Source organism: Phyllostomus discolor, chromosome X, assembly GCF_004126475.2.
Source record: "Phyllostomus discolor isolate MPI-MPIP mPhyDis1 chromosome X, mPhyDis1.pri.v3, whole genome shotgun sequence".
Lineage (NCBI taxonomy): Eukaryota > Metazoa > Chordata > Mammalia > Chiroptera > Phyllostomidae > Phyllostomus > Phyllostomus discolor.
In genome coordinates, this window is record NC_050198.1 from 112,755 (window position 1) to 131,926 (window position 19,172).

A 19,172-nucleotide genomic window follows, 5' to 3' on the forward strand; every position below is an offset into this window, starting at 1 on the left:
AACTTTACTCGGGCAAGAGTGCTTCATCCATTTTTTATTCCCGTATCATTAGGTCATCAGCAGGCCGCAGTGGAATCAGATGGTCACCTGCTAGCCACTCCTTTAGCAAATACTTACCAAGTGCCCACTGTGTGCCCAGGCACTGCGATACCCTGGCGCCTAAGAGAGGACGGGCCCCTGCCCTCGTGGAGCTTACATTCAGGTGGGGAAGGTGGAAAACAAGCACCTTTCAGGTAGTGACGTGCTACAACCTCGTGTCTCCTGTTTGTCACTGTGCAAAAGGCCTTTACCCGAGACCTCTGCCGTTAGGACTGTGCTGGGTGATCCTTGGGGAATCTGCACAATGGTTCGCATGTCACGTACCTGTCTCTCTGGAGGGTCCTTTCTTGGGCAGCACCTAGGGTGGAGGGACTCGGTATAACCCAGGGGATCCGGGGAACTCTTTCTGCCTCTCTAGTTAGATGGACACACACTGATGTTCTCAAAGGGAACCCCTCTTAGTTTAGGAAGCTGCCACAGGCAGACCCCTGTTCCGTTAGTACCCAGCAGATACTCAGGGTTTGAAGGAGCCAGGTTCAGTCTCGGAAGTCAAGGCATTCTGTCGTTAACTCCGCCAGTCTGCCCGAGTCGGTCCCTGGCCACACTGAACAGCCCACCGCGGGCACGCGTGGCCATGACTGCCCCGGGTACCAGGGAGCCTGGGGAGAATGAGTGGAACTGCTACCACTGGGTTGTATTTTATAAAACCTAAGTCTACTTGAGACACGAAAAGACTTCCCTGTGGCGCGACTGCCATATTGCTAGGTATTTGGCTCTGGCGACACAGCTCTGAACGTTAGAGACACGGTCAGAGCTTTTATTCTGTGTTGCAGGTCAGAATGGAGTTTAGGCTCAGGGGCCAGAGGCCTTTTTTTATTGCAGCTGTTGTTGAGGGTGAATAAGCCACATGAGCTGTGGGGGAGAGAGAGAGGTGAGGTTTCTCCCCCACCCCATAACAGGAATTTCAGATTGTTCTCTCACCACACGCCTCGAGAGAATGCAGGGCCTCAGGTGTGGTGGTGTGCTGTTTCCGGGTGGCTTTCTCTCTCCTTCTTCAGATATTGGCATGTCCCACATATTTTTTGGTTTTTGTTTTTCTATTTTAACTTCCCATCAGAATGCGATGAGTCAGCTCCGTGCTAAATTTTAGAGGCTGCTTTCTTATCTCCATAGTTTTTCTTTCTTTCTTTCTTTCTTCTTTTTTTTTTAAAAAAAAAAAAAAACTTGTTTCTCTGATTCTGGTATCAGGATAATACTGTCCTCACAGCACGAGTTGGGAAGTGTTCCTCCCACCCCTCTTTCCAGAAAGAGTTTGTGTGGGGATGGGATTAACGCTTCCTTGGCCATTTGCTAGGACTCACCAGAAAAGCCATCTGGGCATGGATTTCTTTGTGAGAATGTGTGTAAGTACAGAGTCAGTTCCTTTCCTAGATAGAGGTCTGTTGAGGTTCTCCGCTTCTTTCTCAACCAGTTCTAGTATTTGTATGCGCCAAGGCGTTGGTCTGCCTCACCGGACCCTACCGTCAGTGAACTTCCCTCTGAAGGGTCAGGTAATCAGTATCTGCAGCCTCGCGGGCCACAGGGGCTCAGTCGCAGCTACTTCCTCAGCCCTGTTGTCGCGCTGCAGAAGCAGCCAGAGACCATGCGTGTGGCTTGTTCCGAGAGAAGCATAAAAAACAGGGAACAAGCTGGAATTAGCCCACAGGGAATTAGTCAGGTCTGTCAGCTTTTCTCCGAGTTCTCTTGTAGCTCTTTTTATTCCTGGGGGCTCTGAGGTGGTGTCCTCTCGCTTTCATTCCTGATCTTTATCGCGTGTGTCTTCTTCCTTCTCTTAATCATCCTAGCTGACGTGTTACCAATTGTATTTGTCTTTACAATCGACTGGCTGTTGGCTTACCTTTTCCCCCTATTCCTTGTCTCTCTTTATTTTATTGCTTTCTCCCCTGTATTGTTTCCCTCCTTCTACTCAGTTTGACTTTAATTTGTTCTTCCTTTGCTAGCTTCCTAAAGCGAAATCTCAGATCATTGATTTTAGACCTTTCTTATTTTCTCACATGGACTCTGAAGGTATAAGTTCTTCCCTAAGTGTCACTGTAACTGCATTCCTCAAAATTGGGTGTTTTCACTTTTTCCAGTCAGTCCAGAAATTTTCTCATTTCCTCTGTGATTTGTTTTTTGACCCATGGGTCCTGGAAAAGGATGCCGTTGGGACTTTCTAAAGGTGTCGTGTTGTTGATTTCTAATTTAATCCCACTGGGGTCGGAGACTACACTGTGTAAGATTTCAGTTTTTTGAAATCTGCTAAGACAATTCTTACGGCCTAGCACATGGTCCCTTTTAAGTGACCTCGTGGGGTGGGAAGCCCATGTGGACTTGGCTCCTCGAAGTCACAGCCCGCTGAGGCATTGGCTTTGAACTGTTTCTGAGAATGTAACAGTCAGCGATTCTGAACCTTTCAGAAAGTTACTCAGTAGAAGCTAGGTTGAACCATATAAAGTTGTCATTTCTGTGGCTTACAACGGGCTGAATATTGGTGATTTCATATGATTCAACCTTCAGACGCCTTTTCTGTTCCATGGTCCCTTTTGGCTAGGTCTCCAGAGAGGCTCTCCAATCAGTGTTTCCAAGGATGGAACGGGAGAGAAGGACATATCAGGAAAACTTGAGAGGAAGTTTCTTGCCAGTGACGGAAAGGAAAGACTGCCCAGGGAAGGTGTGTCTTACCCACTGGCTACTATGTACCAGTGTGGCCAGGGCGTCCGTTGCAGGGAGCTGGGGACTCGGGACGGGAGCCTTGAGGATGCCAATACAGGGGGGCCTTTCTGCAGCCCCGGGGTTCCACAGCCGGCCTGGGGGGAGCGAGGCTCTAGGTTAAGGGCATGCAGAACTTGTAGTCCTGTGGAGCTGGGACATCCATCGGCATCCATTTATATTTTATATTTTCGTGGGCTCTGTGCTCCCTTCGCATTTGGGCCAGGAGGGAATCACAGTCAGTTACATCCCTTCCTGTGCCCCAGGGAGTTTCACTAATGCCCCGTGGAAAAGAAGCTCTGAAGATGCCGTCTTCAGAGTGGGGTGCCAAGAAACCTGCGGTACAGGAAGCAGGTGACTCTGTGGTGTTGACTTGAAATTCTAACATGCTCATCAGTTCCATTTCCCAACCCACTGGAAGTCTCTGCGTAGACGCAGCCTCTGCACCCACTTGTGTAGGTTGCCTTGGAGGTCAGATTGGGCCTGCCTGTCTTCATGAGGGGCTGGAGATGCCACCGGACCTTGCCGGGCCCTATGCCAGAGACTAGGAATGGAATCTAGAGTCAATCCAGACAGTTTATCAGGTTCCTGCTGTCCCTGGGGTTTTGACCAGGCTCTATCAATTTGCCATTTAACCTAAAGTACCAGACGCAATGAGGAAAACTCTTAGATATGACTCAAATGCATTCTTTTCGGCCACAAAATAAAGTTCAAGAGCGTGATCTCACTGGCTTGAATCGTCATGATCTAACCGATGTCGCCTGTCGAGGTCTGGGCCCACGTCAGGAGCTGCTGGTGGTAGGGTCCAAAGCATTCCCGAGCCGCACGTGGCCACCCGGGTCTCTTGCAGCCTGGTCTGCTCTCAGCGCTGGTCCTCTAAAGTGGGGAGGCATGCCCTTGCCCTGCTCCCAGAAACAGAATAGCACGTGCACTCATTTCCCATTATTCCTTCATTGTTAATGACTTGAAGCTAAGGGAAGCGATATTCAGTGAACTGTTTTCTGTGCATTGTTATGATTGCAACATTGTGAGGCACGCATTGCAGTGTTACCTTCATTGGCCACACGCGGGGCTGAATAGTGGGGAGGCTGAACTACTTGGAGGTCACATGCCTAGTAAATGGTAGAACGTGGATTTGAACCCAGACCTGGTTGTGTATGTATGTTGTAGTCTTCAGTGCTCTGTACTGTTTCCTAGATATGGAAGAGGCAGCTTACAAGAACCGATTGTGTTTTTGGAACACCTTGCCCTCCCATTGTTCAAGTTATCTGGAATTAAAGACCGGTTGTAAGTTGACAAGTCATCTATTTTGCAACACTAAATGGGGCAAGTGGAAGGCAGAGCACTTTCTACTTTTTGACTTTCTCGTGGTCCACGGTAGGATTGCTAAACTGTTCATTTAGTTTTCAGGAGATATTTATGTAGCACCTGGTGTTGCTATACACTAAATGTTGGGGACCTAATTTATGCCTCATGGCTAATTATAGGGGGAAATGAAGCAATGGTGGTAAACAAAGGAATGAACTAGAACAGCCATTTCTCATATTGGGGCAGAAGGGTATAGAGGAGGGCGGAGGGAAGGGAAGCTCACACCCTTCACAGAGCTTCCTGGGTTATGGAAATCACCAGAATAAAACTCCATTCATTGGAGAGAAAAGATTCTGTACAGTATACCATCTGCTGTCTAAGGCTGTGTAAGACTTGACTTTTTGTCCCTGACCGAAGCAGACTTAGACGCTTTGGTGGATTGGAGCATGCCTGTCCCCAGAAGGTTAAGAGCCCAACTTGATTTGTGTGACCTTGTGAGCCAGCTGTTGGGGACCTGGGCCTGGTGTGTTTTCTACAGCTCCATTTTGCAGAGTGTTCGTCTCCCTTGTTTATGCTAACATGTTCTCCTGTTTGCCTTCCTTTTCACATCAAATACACTCGTTATTTCAGAAACCTTTTTTTTTCCTGGAGTTACTCTTTCATTCTTCCCAAGAAACTCTAGCCTCCGGATGCATTCAGATGAAGTATATGACCATTTACAGCATCTTTGGAAGGGATTCTTGCATGGGGTGAACTATAGTCCTAACCACTGTGCACCAAATTATGGATGGCCCACTGACTATAAAGCCTGTCCGCTGAGGGTATTGGTAAAGAGAGTTTCGTTGGAACTCAGCCACATCTGTTCATTGACCCATTGTCTGTAGCAGCTACAGCGGCAGAGCTGAGATGAGACACAGACTGTATGGCCCCCAAACCCAAAATATTCACTATCGGGCCCTTTGGGGAGAAAGTTTCCCAGCCCCTGGTGCACACCCGTCGTTGTCAGTGATGCCTGGCCGCACATGGACATCTCCTGGAGGGCTTTTAAACCCCCCTGCCGCCTGGGCAGAGATTTTCATTTAATTGGTCTTGAGTGGGGCCAGACATTTTTGTAAACAGCTCCCCAAGTGATTCCCAGAGTTGAGGTCCACTAGTTCAGATGGATTCTTTTAGCAGCAGGAATATGGCTTTATTTGTTACCTCGGCTCCGAGGAGCTCCCAGAAGTCCGCACCAGAAGTCTCTCTGGGTGGCTGGGAAAGAGCCAGCCTTATCTGTGTTGGGAAAGTGCTGATCCACCCTGAATTCCTGAGTTAGGTGGTGGTGAAGCTTGACCTTATCAGTGATCAGTGCTGCCAACATTCTTTCTGAAGCCCCAAGGCCCTCCCACAAAGACTATCTTCCTTTAGTTCTCTGGTAAAGGGTTTCTCATCTACTATCTCGATTAGGCTGAGGGCCAAAGTCCATCCATTTAGCCTTTTGTTTTCCCTCCCCGGAGCGTGTTGGAGCAGGCAGGGGAAAATGGATCACACAGCACTTTTCACAGGTATTAGTTGGCAAGACTCGATCTCGAATGTTGTCGTGGGGCACACACGCTTACTGAGTGCTCATCCCCCGGTGCGCTCTCTTTGCGCCTGGCGGCTTCTTGCCTGGCTTCTGTGGCTCTCGAGTGGGCCTGACGTTTTTGATCCTCTGCTTAGGGTGCCTTTTACAAATTTGCATGCCCTCCTTCGTTGGCCTCAGTCATCCCTGCTCTGGTAATTAGTACCTGTCAGCATGGAGCCGGTCAGGGCTTGCCTCCTCTGCACCAGTCTTCGCCGGCTCCTTTGAGCAACCCCTGACAGTGCTGATGCTGGAGGTGCCCCTGGTCTTGCTTGAGCCATCCGTCCAGGGGATGTCTTTGGAGAGACAGACAGACAGACACAGTCTCCCTCTTTCAGGAACCTGGACGATAGAAATCCACGCTAAGTACTGCGGTCTGCAGTGCTTGGAGTGTTCCGAGCACAGGTCCAGTTCAGCTAGTGGCAAAGCTAGTGGCTTTGGAGAGCCAGAGGGCCATTTCTTCTGCCACGGGAAAAGCTCATCCGATGAGAGGCTGTCGGATAGCCGACCCCTAGGAGGCCGAGTTCCAGACACAGGTCCCTCTGCATAATGCACATCAAGTCGCTGCACACTCAGTCTGGAATCTATAAAGTGGGGGAGCATCATCATCACCACCTCTCACAAAGCTTTTTATGAGAATAGATGAAATAAATGTGAAAGGCACCCTATAATAGCAAGGACCAATAATTTACATTGTTGTGGTCCAGATGAACTAAAACCTTGTTATTATATCATCGAAAACAAAGTGTGCACCTGAGTGGACTCCTTAAGCTGTTTAATAGCTCTGCCCACTCAGCTCTTCAACAGAGAAGAAAGCTTCAGAGGTGAAAGTCTGGTATTTATCGTAAACCCTGAGATTGGAGACATGTCTTAACAGAGGAAGATAGTTTTTCTCTAAATGATGTACAGCACACGCTGTTAAAAACAGAGTCTAGACTCCTGAGCTGTTTCTTGGATTCCAGAAATGGATTCCATCAGGCTTACTGGCAGACACAAGGAACTGAGAATTTACATAAACCGAATTATATTACTAAAAGTTAGGCCAGTGTTCACAGCTCTCCTTAGCATTTGAAGATAAGGTGTACTCACGGTCTTAGGTACCTGAGCTGACTTTTCCTTCATCCCAGTCCTGGAATTTTATAATTTTAGAGGCTGTAGTAAGGCTAACATGAATGGTGTCAATGGAAGTAACACCTAGTCTGTCATTTAGGGTGGTTTCAGCTGTTAAGTCACAGACAAGACTAACTCCCATGGGCCCAGACAGTAAGGAGGTCCTCCAAGGCGGGGTGGCTTCCTGTTGGTGGCCTCGGTGGCTCAGGGATGTCGTGTTGCATCGAGCTCTCCTTCCAGGTGGGGCTCCACACTGAGCCTCCTTGGGGAGGAGTGGGGGACACGCGGCAGCCCCAGGGCACTGGTCGTTAGGAAGGGGAAGGAGCGGCAGGTTCCCGTGCATTTGTCCCAGCGTACCTGCCCCGCCTCCCATGTGCCTTTCACGTTTTGTGGCAATGATTTCAGATCATCGCTACCGATGTCGGAACATTGTGGTTAACTTCCCTGGACTTTGGCGGTGGGGTTACTTTCTACCCCGGTGGGAAGGATCCCACGTGGTAATAGTTGGCACGGTCTTCCGCAACTGCGCGGTGACGAGTTGACACAGTGGAAGTGAGGAGTCAGCAAACCTTAGGCTCATTTGCATGTTGTCTGGCTTCCAAGTGAGAGCCCCTTAAGCTCGGGTCTGAGAAACTTTTTAGTCCCGGGAGTTTAATGTGGAAATTTTATAGAAACGATTTCTGCCTCTTCAGGGCGTTGTTTGAGGTGTTGCTTTCATTACTGATCTGCAGTGAAACCAAAGAGTCAGACAAAGTAGAATTTGTAGGATTTGGAAATAGACATTCTTCATCTAAGAAGGAATTCTACTTAAAAACCATGTTATTCCATGTCTTGAGAGATTACGATTCTAAATATAAGAACATAAAGTTGGCAAACACTGAGCTCCTCCAGATATTTATTTCCAGTGGGTTCTAGAGGTTCAGAATTCCGACAGAGCAGATTTGCCATGGAACTGGTTTTTTTTAAAAAAGAGGCATCTCAACTGCCCAGATTAACTTTGAATATGATTAGGGCTGTTAAATAGTCTCGCTGTTGAAGCCACGTGACGGCTTTGAGCCATCCTTTGCCATAGAGAGTCAGGCCGTGGTTTTGAACTAGCCTCTAGGTGTTGGCAGCTGGTTGTCTGAATGGCAGCCCGGGGTCCCCGGATCAGAGGAGTAAGAGAAAGGTTGCCGGCCCTGTGGGTGGGTATTCTGAGCAGGCGGCACTGATGAAAATGATCCGGAGGCAGAGGACACCAGTGTGGGGTGACCGTAGGTGCAGGCGGAGGAGTGTTGCGCCACAAAGGAGCGGATAGAACACAAGTCGCTGTAGCCCAGGGGCTGATGGCTTGAGGCGCCCAGAGCGAGGACAGGGAAGCATCAGGAGCTAGCCATGCTCAGGGGCGGTGGGGCGGTGGGGTGAGAAGCAGCTGCTCGCCGTTGCAGCTGCCGAAATGGCAGAGGGGCTTGTAGCTTCCAGTGCAGGTGGAAACTGGCTGACTGCTTGGCACCCACAGGTGAACGTCTCTTTGTGTCTCATCCACCCCCCAGATATCAGCTCCACACAGAGATGCCATGGCCGGAAGGAGGTTCAGGCCTGCGCACTGCGCCATTTGAGAACACGTTTAGTGATGTCACGTACTGTAGCTAAACAGCCATCAAAGACAAGGCGCCAGGATAAAAGGACGGGTGCTCCCCTGTAGCTCGTGTGGAATAGCCTGGAAGAATAGCTTTTTCTCAAGCCTGTCAGATACTGGCACACTACTAGAAAGTTGTCTTTTTCATTTTACAGATCTCTAGTATTTTTTTCTTTCTTATGTCAGAAATTGTTCATCTGGGGACTATAGATATGAAGGAAATAAAACGAAAATCTTTTGTAATGAAACCATTGCAAGTAACCACAGTTGACTTTTTGGCTCTCTCCTCCCAGAGACTTCCGTGTGTGTGCATTTTAAAAGAAAGTAAAAATGATTCATAGTACCTGTACTATTTACACAGCAAGAGCAGCTTTCCATAGTTAATCATACCTTTCCCTCCCCGTATGTATGTGGTTTCTAAGCCTACTAGTCTTGCAGTCAGAGTGAGCAGAATTTCAATTTACCTATAGCCACCTATTCCACTCTGTGGGATCCTGTAGAGAGGCCTCCTGCAAAACTCAGACATCCACACTTGAGGTTGGGAAGTGCTGATCCTTTGGGAGCCAGTGCCAACTTGTAAATCTGAGACTTAATTAGTTAACACAGTGAATCAGAAGTCCCTATCTGTGTGTATTTGTTTATTTCAAAGGATCCATTATAATATAAGATATTTTCCTTCTCTTTAGCCTCCTCTGGATACTCAGCAAATACAAAATATGACCCACACCAGATTAAAGCAGAAATTGCAAGTCGCCGGGATAGGGTGAGTAAAACAAATGTTCTCGCAACCACATGCCCCATATGTGTTTTTATGTGACATCACTTAGCCGGGTTTATTTTGGGGTGGTCCGTGTATCTAACACTCATAGTTATTTCATAAGGTTTTCAATTTCGTGGACCACGATTGCATTTGGTTGTACTCTTCACTTGTTTCCAATAGGAGGGAAAATGTTGCATTTTAAAACCTTGGCCCATCTAACAAAAAGTCACCTGTGTTCCTGTGTGTACCCACCTTTCTCCCCCTCGGCCCGTGGTCTTGGTTGCCGGGGGGAGGGGGTCTGTTTTGTTGCACTGGCCTGGAAGCCTGGGAGACACCTTGGAGATGGAGCCTCCTGCTGTGGTTGGTGTCTCAGTCCCTAAGGCAGAGGGCATCTTTTGGGGCAGTGGTTCTCAAATTCTGGTGCACCTAAGAAAAGCACCCGGAGACTTGGTTAGCCAGGCATGCTCCCGGGCCCACCCCCTGAGCTTTAACATGGGCCCGGGGCGGGTCCCAGCACCTGCTTAAATAAGACCATGCTCTCAGCAGCCGACCTTCATACTGGGCTCGTGAGTAGCAAGTAAAAGGGAAGATGGACAAAGCGTTACACAGTTTGCTAATTGTAACAAGCAAATGGATACCTCGGAAAGGAAAATAGTTGCCATTCCACCTGCGTTGGAACAGTCTGGGACTTTGGTTCGCAAGCAAAGCAGTTCATTCTTCCAGGGTGGCTGTTTTTTATGCGTGTGAATGGAAGTTCAGGGAGACATTAGATGATACAGTGAATTGCAAGCTAATCAGAAAGTTCAATGACAGTGATAACAACTGTAGAAATAATTTTTCACAGCAAGCTTTTGTGAGAAACATGTTATTTGTCTTTAGCTTTCTAGACTGAAGCGCGAGCTGGCCCAGATGAAGCAAGAACTGCAGTACAAAGAGAAGGGGGTGGAGACCCTGCAAGAGTGAGTTGCCTGCGGCTATGGGAGGGAGCGTTCCCGCGATTTCCTTCTGGGCTGACCTCGCAGGCGCCTGGATGGGAGCCTGCCGCTTCCGGGGCGCCCGCTTCCATGCTTTCGCTGATGCCCCTTCGTCCCCAACCCTGAGCCTCAGAATCTCTCTTTCCCTTGAGGAGTCTTCATTCCTTTGAGGAGTCTTCATTCCTTTAAATGACACTACTGGGGAAATGGGACCTTGATTTTACATTTATGCACATTCTCGATAGCTGCACGTGTGGCTGTTTACATTTGAATTCCAGTTTTGTTAGTTTTAGTCTCTTACATTTTTCAGTTCTAAAGGTTAAAATCAAATGAATTAAAATGAAATTAAAAATTACACCCCCCAGTCTCAGGAGCCACGTCTGAAATGCTCAGCAGTCACATGTGGCCAGTGCGGGCTCTCTGCCTCGGCGCCGCTGACACTTCGGACCAGGGGGCTCGCTGCGGTGGGGCTGCCCTGTGCATCATGGGGTGTTTAGCAGCATCCCTGGCCTCGGCCCCCTAGATGCTGGTAGCACCCTCCTGCCCACTTGTGACAGCAAAAACTGTCTCCAGACTTTGCCAAGTGTTCCCTGGAAGGCCCATTTGCCCCCAGTTGAGCCATTTGCCCCCCCAGTTGAGCCATTTGCCCCAGTGGGGTAGCGGCTATTGCATTGGACAGCACAGTTCATGGACTGTTACCACCCTCACAGGCCGTTCTGTTAGACAGTCTGGTCTATAGGTCTTCCTCCTGTTGGCATCTTCACAATGAAAACTTCATCCCTGCTAGGAGTTTGGGGATGAGTTTCTTATTATTTGTGAACTTTATTATGTCAGCAAATTCACTGAACAAAAGTTATTTTGTAAGTGGTGATCTTGTTGGTCTGCAAGAATTAATTTTCTCAAGAAAGGGTATCGTATGCTTGTTGATGAAGCTGCTCTCCTCCTTCAGAGCCTGCCCTCATGCGCCGAACTTGGGCACGTGCTTCGCCACTTCTGTGCCTCCTCTTCTCACGGTCAGCGGGGACTGCCTTAGCCGCCGGGCTGCCCAGTACCATAGACCCGGGGATGTAAACGGGAGACATTTCCTTCCCACAGTTCCTACTTCTTGCTGCGCCTTCATGGGGTGGGGGTGTTGGGGGAGCTCTGGCCTTTGATATCTCTTCCTTTTCTTCTAAGGCTGCTAATCCCATTTTGGTGCTCCACCCTCAGGACCTTATTATCTGGGTCCAATCACCACACAAAGGCTCAGCTCCGAACACCAGCCCTTTGGAGCGGGGCTGGAGTGATCCAGCCCCTAGCAGCTCGCCCAGAAGGCAGCCTCAGCAGACGGCAGGAACTGCGGGGCGGGGTTCCGGCGAGGCGGGCAGCTCGCCTCTCTCGGGCATGCTGTGTGCAGATGCAGAGGCCGTGTCAGGTGTGACTGCGCCATTGCTCTCTGTAGGGAGGCGCTATGTGAATGTGAGCATTTGGCAAACCTCACTATCTCTGCCTCACATAAAGGGTAATTACCGGGCATGTCAAACCTTGTGGTTTAACACTAGGTTCAGCTTCGCTTTTTGAATCATCCAGGATTGATTTGGGTGATGATTCATTTGTCCATTTCTTTATTAAGGGCATGTTATAGGCACCTAGGCAGACACAACAGAAAGGTGAGCTGGGTCCTGTCTGGAGGCGCTTGGCTCTCCGTGGTGCGGACGCCTGGCCCTGCCCCCTGCAGGCCCTGCGGGGCGTGGATTTGGGTGCACGCTGAGGGTGAGCTGGAGTCTCACCCTGACGGCCGGCCTTTTGCTTTCCCCACCATTCCCCAGCAGTTCGTGCGCTCCTTCTCCTGCAGTTTGGATGGGCAGGAGAATGGGGCTTCCTTAAACTAGCCTCAGTCACTGCAACTTTTCAAGTTTTGCTTAAGCAGATTAAGTGGCTTTTTCCGTATCAACCACCAGTGTTGTTGCTCACTTTTTCCATTTGCGGCAGTGTTTCCCATTGCACCGCTGCACGCTCAGTAATTTTACCCCAAGGTAAAATTGGGGTACCCCCAGGTACAGCCCAGCCAGCCGCCAGAGCACGCACACCTGCCAGGGTGTTTCTGTGTGTGCGGTGGCCCCGCCCTCCTGGTCACCTCTGCTAAGGGGCGGGATAAGAAGTAAGCAGAACCAATCATTTCATTTGGTAGGTCCTTGAGAGTCGCTGGGGCTCACTCGTTGGAGTGTGCTTTCCTCCTCTCATGTGGCCGTTGCTCTCTCTCATTACCAGGGAGAATCCCGACTTGGGGATGTCTCTGGATCACACTGACTTTTCATGCTAGGCATCCCGTGGGCCATGCAGGTGCTCAGCGTTCAGGGTGGTTCGGGAGCACTGGGAGGGGGCACAGGACCCCTGAGCCTCAGAAGGGAGTCTGTCCGGCACCTTCCCCCTCTGGCTTCCCTAGTGGGATTGCCAGGCAAGGCGCCTGCTCCTTTGCCTGGTTGCAGTCACTCTGGCCATCTCCGTTTCCTTATTCGAAGACAGACGTTGTATTGCAATGTCAGCTAAGATGGAACACTCCGGAATAATGATTTTGAACTAGTATGCTGTAAGAATTTTTAAAATGTGCAATACCTGAGTATTTGGTGAAAGGCACTGACCTCTTTTCCCTTTGATTGTCAAAAAATGCCAGCAGCCAACACTACTGCAATAGCCGTTCAGTGTGAATGAATCAAAATTTTGCTTATTTTTGTCCTATTGTCAAAAATACGTTATTTTTTTTTTGCTGTGCCACAGATTTTGAGTAATGACTTTGTGTGTGTCCTGAGATAAAAAAGGTTCAAAATTGCTGGTGAAGAAAATAAAAAGTGCCAGGGCTCAGGCTCTCGCCATTGCTAGGAAGTCAACTCAGCTCATGCTCGAAGCAGCTTTAAGAATAGGAAAGGGGCAGCCTCGGTTTCTCCAGGGTGACTGGACAGGAAGCAGAAGCCCTCTTAAGGGGGGAGCTGTAACTTTACACCTGCAGCCGGCGTGGGGTATGAGCACTGCTTCTGCAAAGAGGAGGCCCCGCGCGCTGCCTGCATTTTCTTTCTGCTTTCTGAAGTAAGATCCTAGGTTTGGGAGCAGCGAGGGTAAACAGGCCCCCACCCAGGGGACAGTCGTCACTTCCTGCCAGAGCCTAGTGGAGGCTGAGCGGCATGGGGGGAAGTTGTGGCCCTTCCCTGGGTCCTGAGAGACCCACCCCAGCTTTCCAGACGGAGCAGCCTCCAGAGGCGGCGTCTGATCAGATGGTGTGCTGTCGCTGTACGTGTTCGCTCTCTTCTGTGACACAGCCTCGCAGCTTCAAGTTCTTTGGCCGGTGAAAGTCATCCGCTCCCTTCCTCCGAGTTGCACAGGCTGTGCGTGAGCTGGGGACAGCCTCATTGTGTCTTGGGTACTAAAGGTGGGCTCTCGTGTTTGGATTGGATCAGGCAGCGTGGTATTATTTATTGGGAAGTTTTGAAAGCCTTTGGTGGGCATCCATAAGGTGATTGCCCCACCCCAGCTGTCAGGGTCTAACTCTAAGAACAGAGAATACACGAGCTCTTGTCAATAACCGGGCTTCTCGGGTATTGTCGCCAGCCTCGATTTAAGGCAGGGACCCTAGCTTTGCCTCCAGAGCCATTTCTGCTGTTCTCGCTTCCCAGAATATCCAGTGTATTCTTTTCCAGAGCACCTCACCAGGAGTTTGGCCGCTTATAACATCTTAAACTCAACTTGTTTATCTTGGTGAACTTTCCTGGCTAGCAAGAAAATCCATCATTACGCTCGGGCCCAAGTGAGGAAAAAAGAACCTTTTGTATTTTTTTTTTAAGTCTATGTATGTTGTTAATTTTTGTGGATGGGAGCTGGCCATGAGCACAGTCTCTGGGTTAATGATAGAATATGGATGTGTGTGTGTATTTTAGATTTACATTATATTATACTATACTATATATTGTAATATATATGTATATACCTAAACTTTTAATGTTGGAAAATGTCTAACCTACACAAAAGGAGAGAGAATAGCATAATGGACCCCCTCCAGTATCCCTCATCCCACCCCGGCAACTCACACACAACAACCCATCTTGTTTGTCCTCACACTGCATCATCCCCTAAGCTGTATCCCCTCGCTTATTGAAGCAAATCCCAGAATCATATTTAATCCATACATCTCTCTCCCAAACTTCCGGGCTCCTTCGAAAACACAACTACAACACCTATACCCCGCTTCATAGTAACCTGTCTCTTCATATTTTCCCTTGCCCAGCAAGTTTGCCCATTTCCCTAGTTTGTTTGGGTTCAGGTTCAGATGAGGCCCACACAGTGTGCCTGGCTGGTGTGTCTTCTCTTCGTCTCTCCTCCCCTCTCCTGTCTTTTCCTCTCTGAAAACTTTGTCGAAGCAGCTAATTTGCCCTCCTACTAGAATTTCCCCGACAGTGGTTTTGGCTGCTTGAATGCACGCGGTGTCGTTCAGCTGTTTATCCAGACTGGGGTCATCAGTTTGCAGGGCATCTCCTGGTTCAAGCTCAGTTTCTTTTTCTTCCCTTTTTTTGGGGCTACGTATGTTTTGTGGGTGAGGGTATTACTTTCATCAGGAGGCACACACTCTCCTGTGGTCTCTTTTTGTGGTGTGAAGATGATTGGTAGGCTCTGTCCTTGTCTGCTTGGTGTATCCATTTATAATGTTGCCCGTCAGCTTTCCACCTGGCACTGGGCACATGTAGATACAAAAGATTTCAGCCCAAGTTCCCGAAACTGGGTTTGCTGGGTCAAAAGGTAAGTGCCTCACCGCTGTTATTAGGTATTTCCAAATTCCCCTCTCTAGGGGTCGCCCCACTTTGCATTCCCAACGCGAATCGGTGAGTGTTCCTGTTCCCACGGCTTTGCCAACAGAATGTGGTGTCAGGCTTTTGCGTTTTTGCCAGTCTCACAGGTGAGAGATAGTATCTCGGTGCAGTTGTCATTTGCATTTCTCTCGAGGCCCTTTATAAAAGTCTTCAGAAAAGAGGAGTGCCGTCTTTGGTTAATGCAAGTTTTCAGAAAAATTGGGCTTTCTCAGTGGAGGAGCGACTGGGCTGCGCTGCCGGGACATCCCCGAAGCCCGGCTGGAGGAATTGGCTTACTGCAGCTCGGCGTCCGGGGGCACGGGAGGGCTCAGAACTAGTCCGCGTGCAGTTTCCCAGATGGGTGATGCACGAGAACGTGCCAAGTGTGCCAATGGGTGTAGGGAGATTTCCCTCTCTAGTTATGCTAGATCTCTTGCAGATCTGGAATGTACCTCGTGTTAGATTCCGAGTTGTCCTGCAGCCAGGAAGCTCATTTAACATTGCTTCACTCCGAGTTTCCCACGCTTATGTGCCATTGAAGCTTTTTTCCGCCATGACACCTGTAACGTCCCTGCGTGCTGGCGCGATGGCCCAGGACACTTTGGGGTGGGGGGCACTGTCCTGGCTCCCTTCTTATCACCTGTCTCTCATGCTGTGCTGTTTCCAGACCTGGCACCCACTCCACTGTCGTAGCTTCCACTGTGACTGCTCAGCTGTGCCATGTTGGTGGCTCACCGTTGTCACACTCTGGCCACAGGGGTTCTTCTATTCTTCTAAAATGTCTCCTCTGCTGCTCTGCTGACCCTCAGCGGCCTTCTCGCTCTTGCTTAGGCTACAATCCACATTCTGGAGGCGCTGGCCCCCATCCCGACCTCATTTCCCTCCGGTCTCACCGTCACTCACCTGTGCCAACCCCCTGGCCCCGTGGCCGCCCTGCTGGTCTCTGCAGTGTGATGTCAGTCAAGTCAGAGAGATAGACAACAAAATAGAAACCATCATGTCAGGCAGTCATTGGTGGTCTAAGAAAAACAAAGTTGGGTTTGGGGATAGTATGGGTGCTGTGTGTGCTTGAGTAGCCACCGTTGCTGCTCCTGCCTGCTGGGAGCCCTCCCACAATTCACTGCATTCTGGGACCCTGGGACCCTCAGGGTGCGGGCCTGGCCTGCACGGATCTCAGGGCGGTCTCTGTAAATCGGCCAGTGACCGTCTCATTCACTGCCCTCTAGCTTTCCCTTCCCTGCTACACAGCATGTTTGAAGAAATCCTGTTCCTTATTACTGCTCTTCGAGTCACAGAAAAGGGCTGTAAACTCCATGTTTCCAATAAGCAGTTTCCATGAGGTACATTCGTAGGCAGGTGGCCTCTTCACTTCAAGCCTTTTAATTACTTGATGAACTTCTTTCCGAGTGGGGTGGTACGAGTGAAGTTAAGCCCACGTCTCCTTCCCTGAGAGTCCCTACTCTCTTCCGAGCACTCGCTACCAGGACGAGGCAGTATTAGATACTGGAATTAGCGTTTTCTGTCCGAGGGGATTTAGTGGTTTCAAAAGAGAGTAAGATTGTTCGCAGTTAGAACAGGCTTAGACCAACAATATCCCATTAACATAGCACATGAGGTACAGCCCGTGCGGAACCCCGGCACTACTCAGATAACAGTAAAACACACAGAAATGGGGGCGGAAACAAAAAGGGCATTGTTCCTGCTGCCGGACAGGTCTGGCGCTCCACACAGGACCTGCTGTTGATAGAAAGCTGCCGGAAGCTTTCTGAGGTTCATTCAAGGCCCCCTGCCAGAGCTGGTGATGTAAAAGGTAGGGTTGTAACAAAACTTCTCATTCTTTCGGGTTGTAATGTGTGGTATTAACATGGAATATCTTTAGAGGCCTGGCAGCCCTTTTCTTCAAGACGTGGGTTGAAGAAGTCGCTGGGTTTTACTTTTGCCAGTGCACTTCTCTTGGCGTCTTGAATTGGACGACGAGTATGGGAATGTGAGGGCAGCAGGAGGAAGAGGCTGATGACAAACATCTCAAAGCCACCTTCTTGGTAGTAGTGACTATGGTCATCGTTCGGGGCTGCGCCTCTCTTCTCCCTAACCGTTTCTTTCCAGGGAAGACCATACAGACCAAAAAGGTTCAGCCGGGGACGACAGTGGACTGGCTATGTGGGTGGCCTTCGGATTTGACACAGTGTGAGTTGGGAGGCCTTGCCTTGAAGGGTAGTGACCCCCTGGTGATGAAACGGATGAGGGCTGGTGTGGGGAGCCTCAGTGGGGACCTCACTGCGCCCCTTACTGGCTGTGTGACCTTCAGCATGTCACCTAGCCTCCCCAAAGCTGCCGCAAAATGTTGAGAGGTGAAAAATAGAGGCTGAGCATTCTGAGTACTAGCCTTTTTTTTTTTAACCGTGTGTCTTAGTCCATTTGGCTTACTCTTATAGCAAAATACCACAGACTGGGTGGCTTATAAACAACATAATTATATTTTCCATAGTTCTGGAGGCTGGCAGTCCGAGATCAGGGTGCCTGCATGGCCAGGTCTCGTCAGAGCCCTCTCCCAAGTTCAAAAATGGCCGCCTTCCCACTGCGTCCTCATGTGGTGGGAGGGGCAGGCGGCTCTCTGGGTCCCCCTTGTAGACACACTGACCCCATTCACGAGAATGGTCTCCCTCATGACCTGATCACCTCCCACAGGCCCCACCTCCTAACACTGTCACACTGGGCACCGGGGTTCCAGCGTGGGAATTTCGGGGGGAGGTGGGGTAAACACTCAGATCACAGCACACTGCACAATAATGGAGGTCATTCCAGTACCACCTTTTGTTTGGGCAGTGACCAATTTCCGATCATCTTATTTGAGATGTATAAGCACTGTCTTGAACTCTTAATTAAAAAATTTAAAAATTACTATTTTCTTTAGGAAATGTAATATATTGCTATTTTAGAAAATACCAAAGCATTGAGCACATCCTCTGAATTTGACCCAAGTTCTAGAGAGAATTTGACAAAAAGGGAGAAAACTCCCAAATGATTTTGCAGGTGTGAAGGAAGAGGTTATCTGGCCTTTCAAGTTTTTGCTAGATGCAGATCCAACACGTCTGGAAAATGGAACTGGCTTGAATTCTCTGAAACATTGCTTGCCTGTATATAAGCCTGTGGACTGTACATTGGCCGCTCTGAGTAAGGGTACACCCGTGGTATCGGGGGCCCCCAGTGCAGACTTGAGAACTAGGGGGTGGGGGTTTGAGTCCCAGTTCTGCCAGACTTTAGCTTGTCACCTTGGGCCACTTAATCTCTCTGAGACTCAATTTTTTTTTCATTAAAAAAAAATCTCAGAAGATTATGCTTATCTTGTAAAGCCATTGAGGGGATGAAAGGAGGTGACAAACGTAAAGCACACAGCAACACTTTGTCACCTAGTAGGTCCTTGAGACATTAAACTACTTTAATATTGCTATTTGTATAGTTACATAATATAACCAAATAACATATACTATATAGGACATTTATATGAGGTTATAGTTATATAATGACAATTTTGTTATATTTTGATGTGCTCTACAGTAATATATAACCATTTGTAAATGGCAGTGTTGCAGAGATTCCTAGAACATTGAGGTCACGTTCTCCAGCAGCTTCCACACGGTTTAAACAGTGGCATCTCTTTCCCTTCCCCACAAACATCATCTTCTGCAGAAGCAGGATAGCCGAGGCTGCAAGCAGGGGAGGGAGGTACTTGCTGAAGCAGGGCCGTGGTCCCCAAGCCCTAGCAGGCTTCCCGTTTAGCTGCTCCTGCTCACCACGTGGGGATACCCTTGGAACTGAGTGAAAACAGCTGCTCTGGGCCAGTCTTCATTCTTCTGCAAGGCCTCAGAGCGCTCGGGTAGAGCCAAGGCCGGAGCCCACGTCTGCGCGGTGAAGCTGGGCTTCCCCTAGGCACTGCACGGTGTCCGCTGATAGGATGGATTACAGGGTGCTGATCCCTCGGCCTGATGGGAATTGCAGCCCATTTTCCTGTGTCTGGCAGCCGTCCCCAGCATAGAAGCTGCTTCCTTAACAGACTGCTGGCTTTGGCCCTGGGTTTCCTAGTGGCCACCCTAAGGCTTTATAGTTGCTAAAAAGTGAAAAGGAAATCACAACACTCGAGTACAAAGCTGGGGCTCACATAGCTGGCATCCCTCAGTGCAGCCTGAGCGGTGGCTGT

The 19,172-nt window shown here is 49.3% G+C and overlaps 1 protein-coding gene across 6 annotated transcripts in view; it reads left to right on the forward strand.

The window, feature by feature from the left end:
- WWC3 (WWC family member 3) overlaps positions 1 to 19,172 on the forward strand; it is a 99,506-nt gene that overhangs the window by 41,052 nt on the left and 39,282 nt on the right. Inside the window, exons 4-8 of one of the 6 annotated variants that reach the window (XM_036016280.1) lie at positions 53 to 202; positions 2,633 to 2,752; positions 3,988 to 4,077; positions 9,113 to 9,189; positions 10,066 to 10,145. In XM_036016280.1, the coding sequence (XP_035872173.1) occupies positions 53 to 202; positions 2,633 to 2,752; positions 3,988 to 4,077; positions 9,113 to 9,189; positions 10,066 to 10,145 (517 nt within the window). The remainder of the gene's footprint in view (positions 1 to 52; positions 203 to 2,632; positions 2,753 to 3,987; positions 4,078 to 9,112; positions 9,190 to 10,065; positions 10,146 to 19,172) is intronic. The other 5 variants (XM_036016281.1, XM_036016282.1, XM_036016283.1 and 2 more) reach the window with 5 other exon arrangements.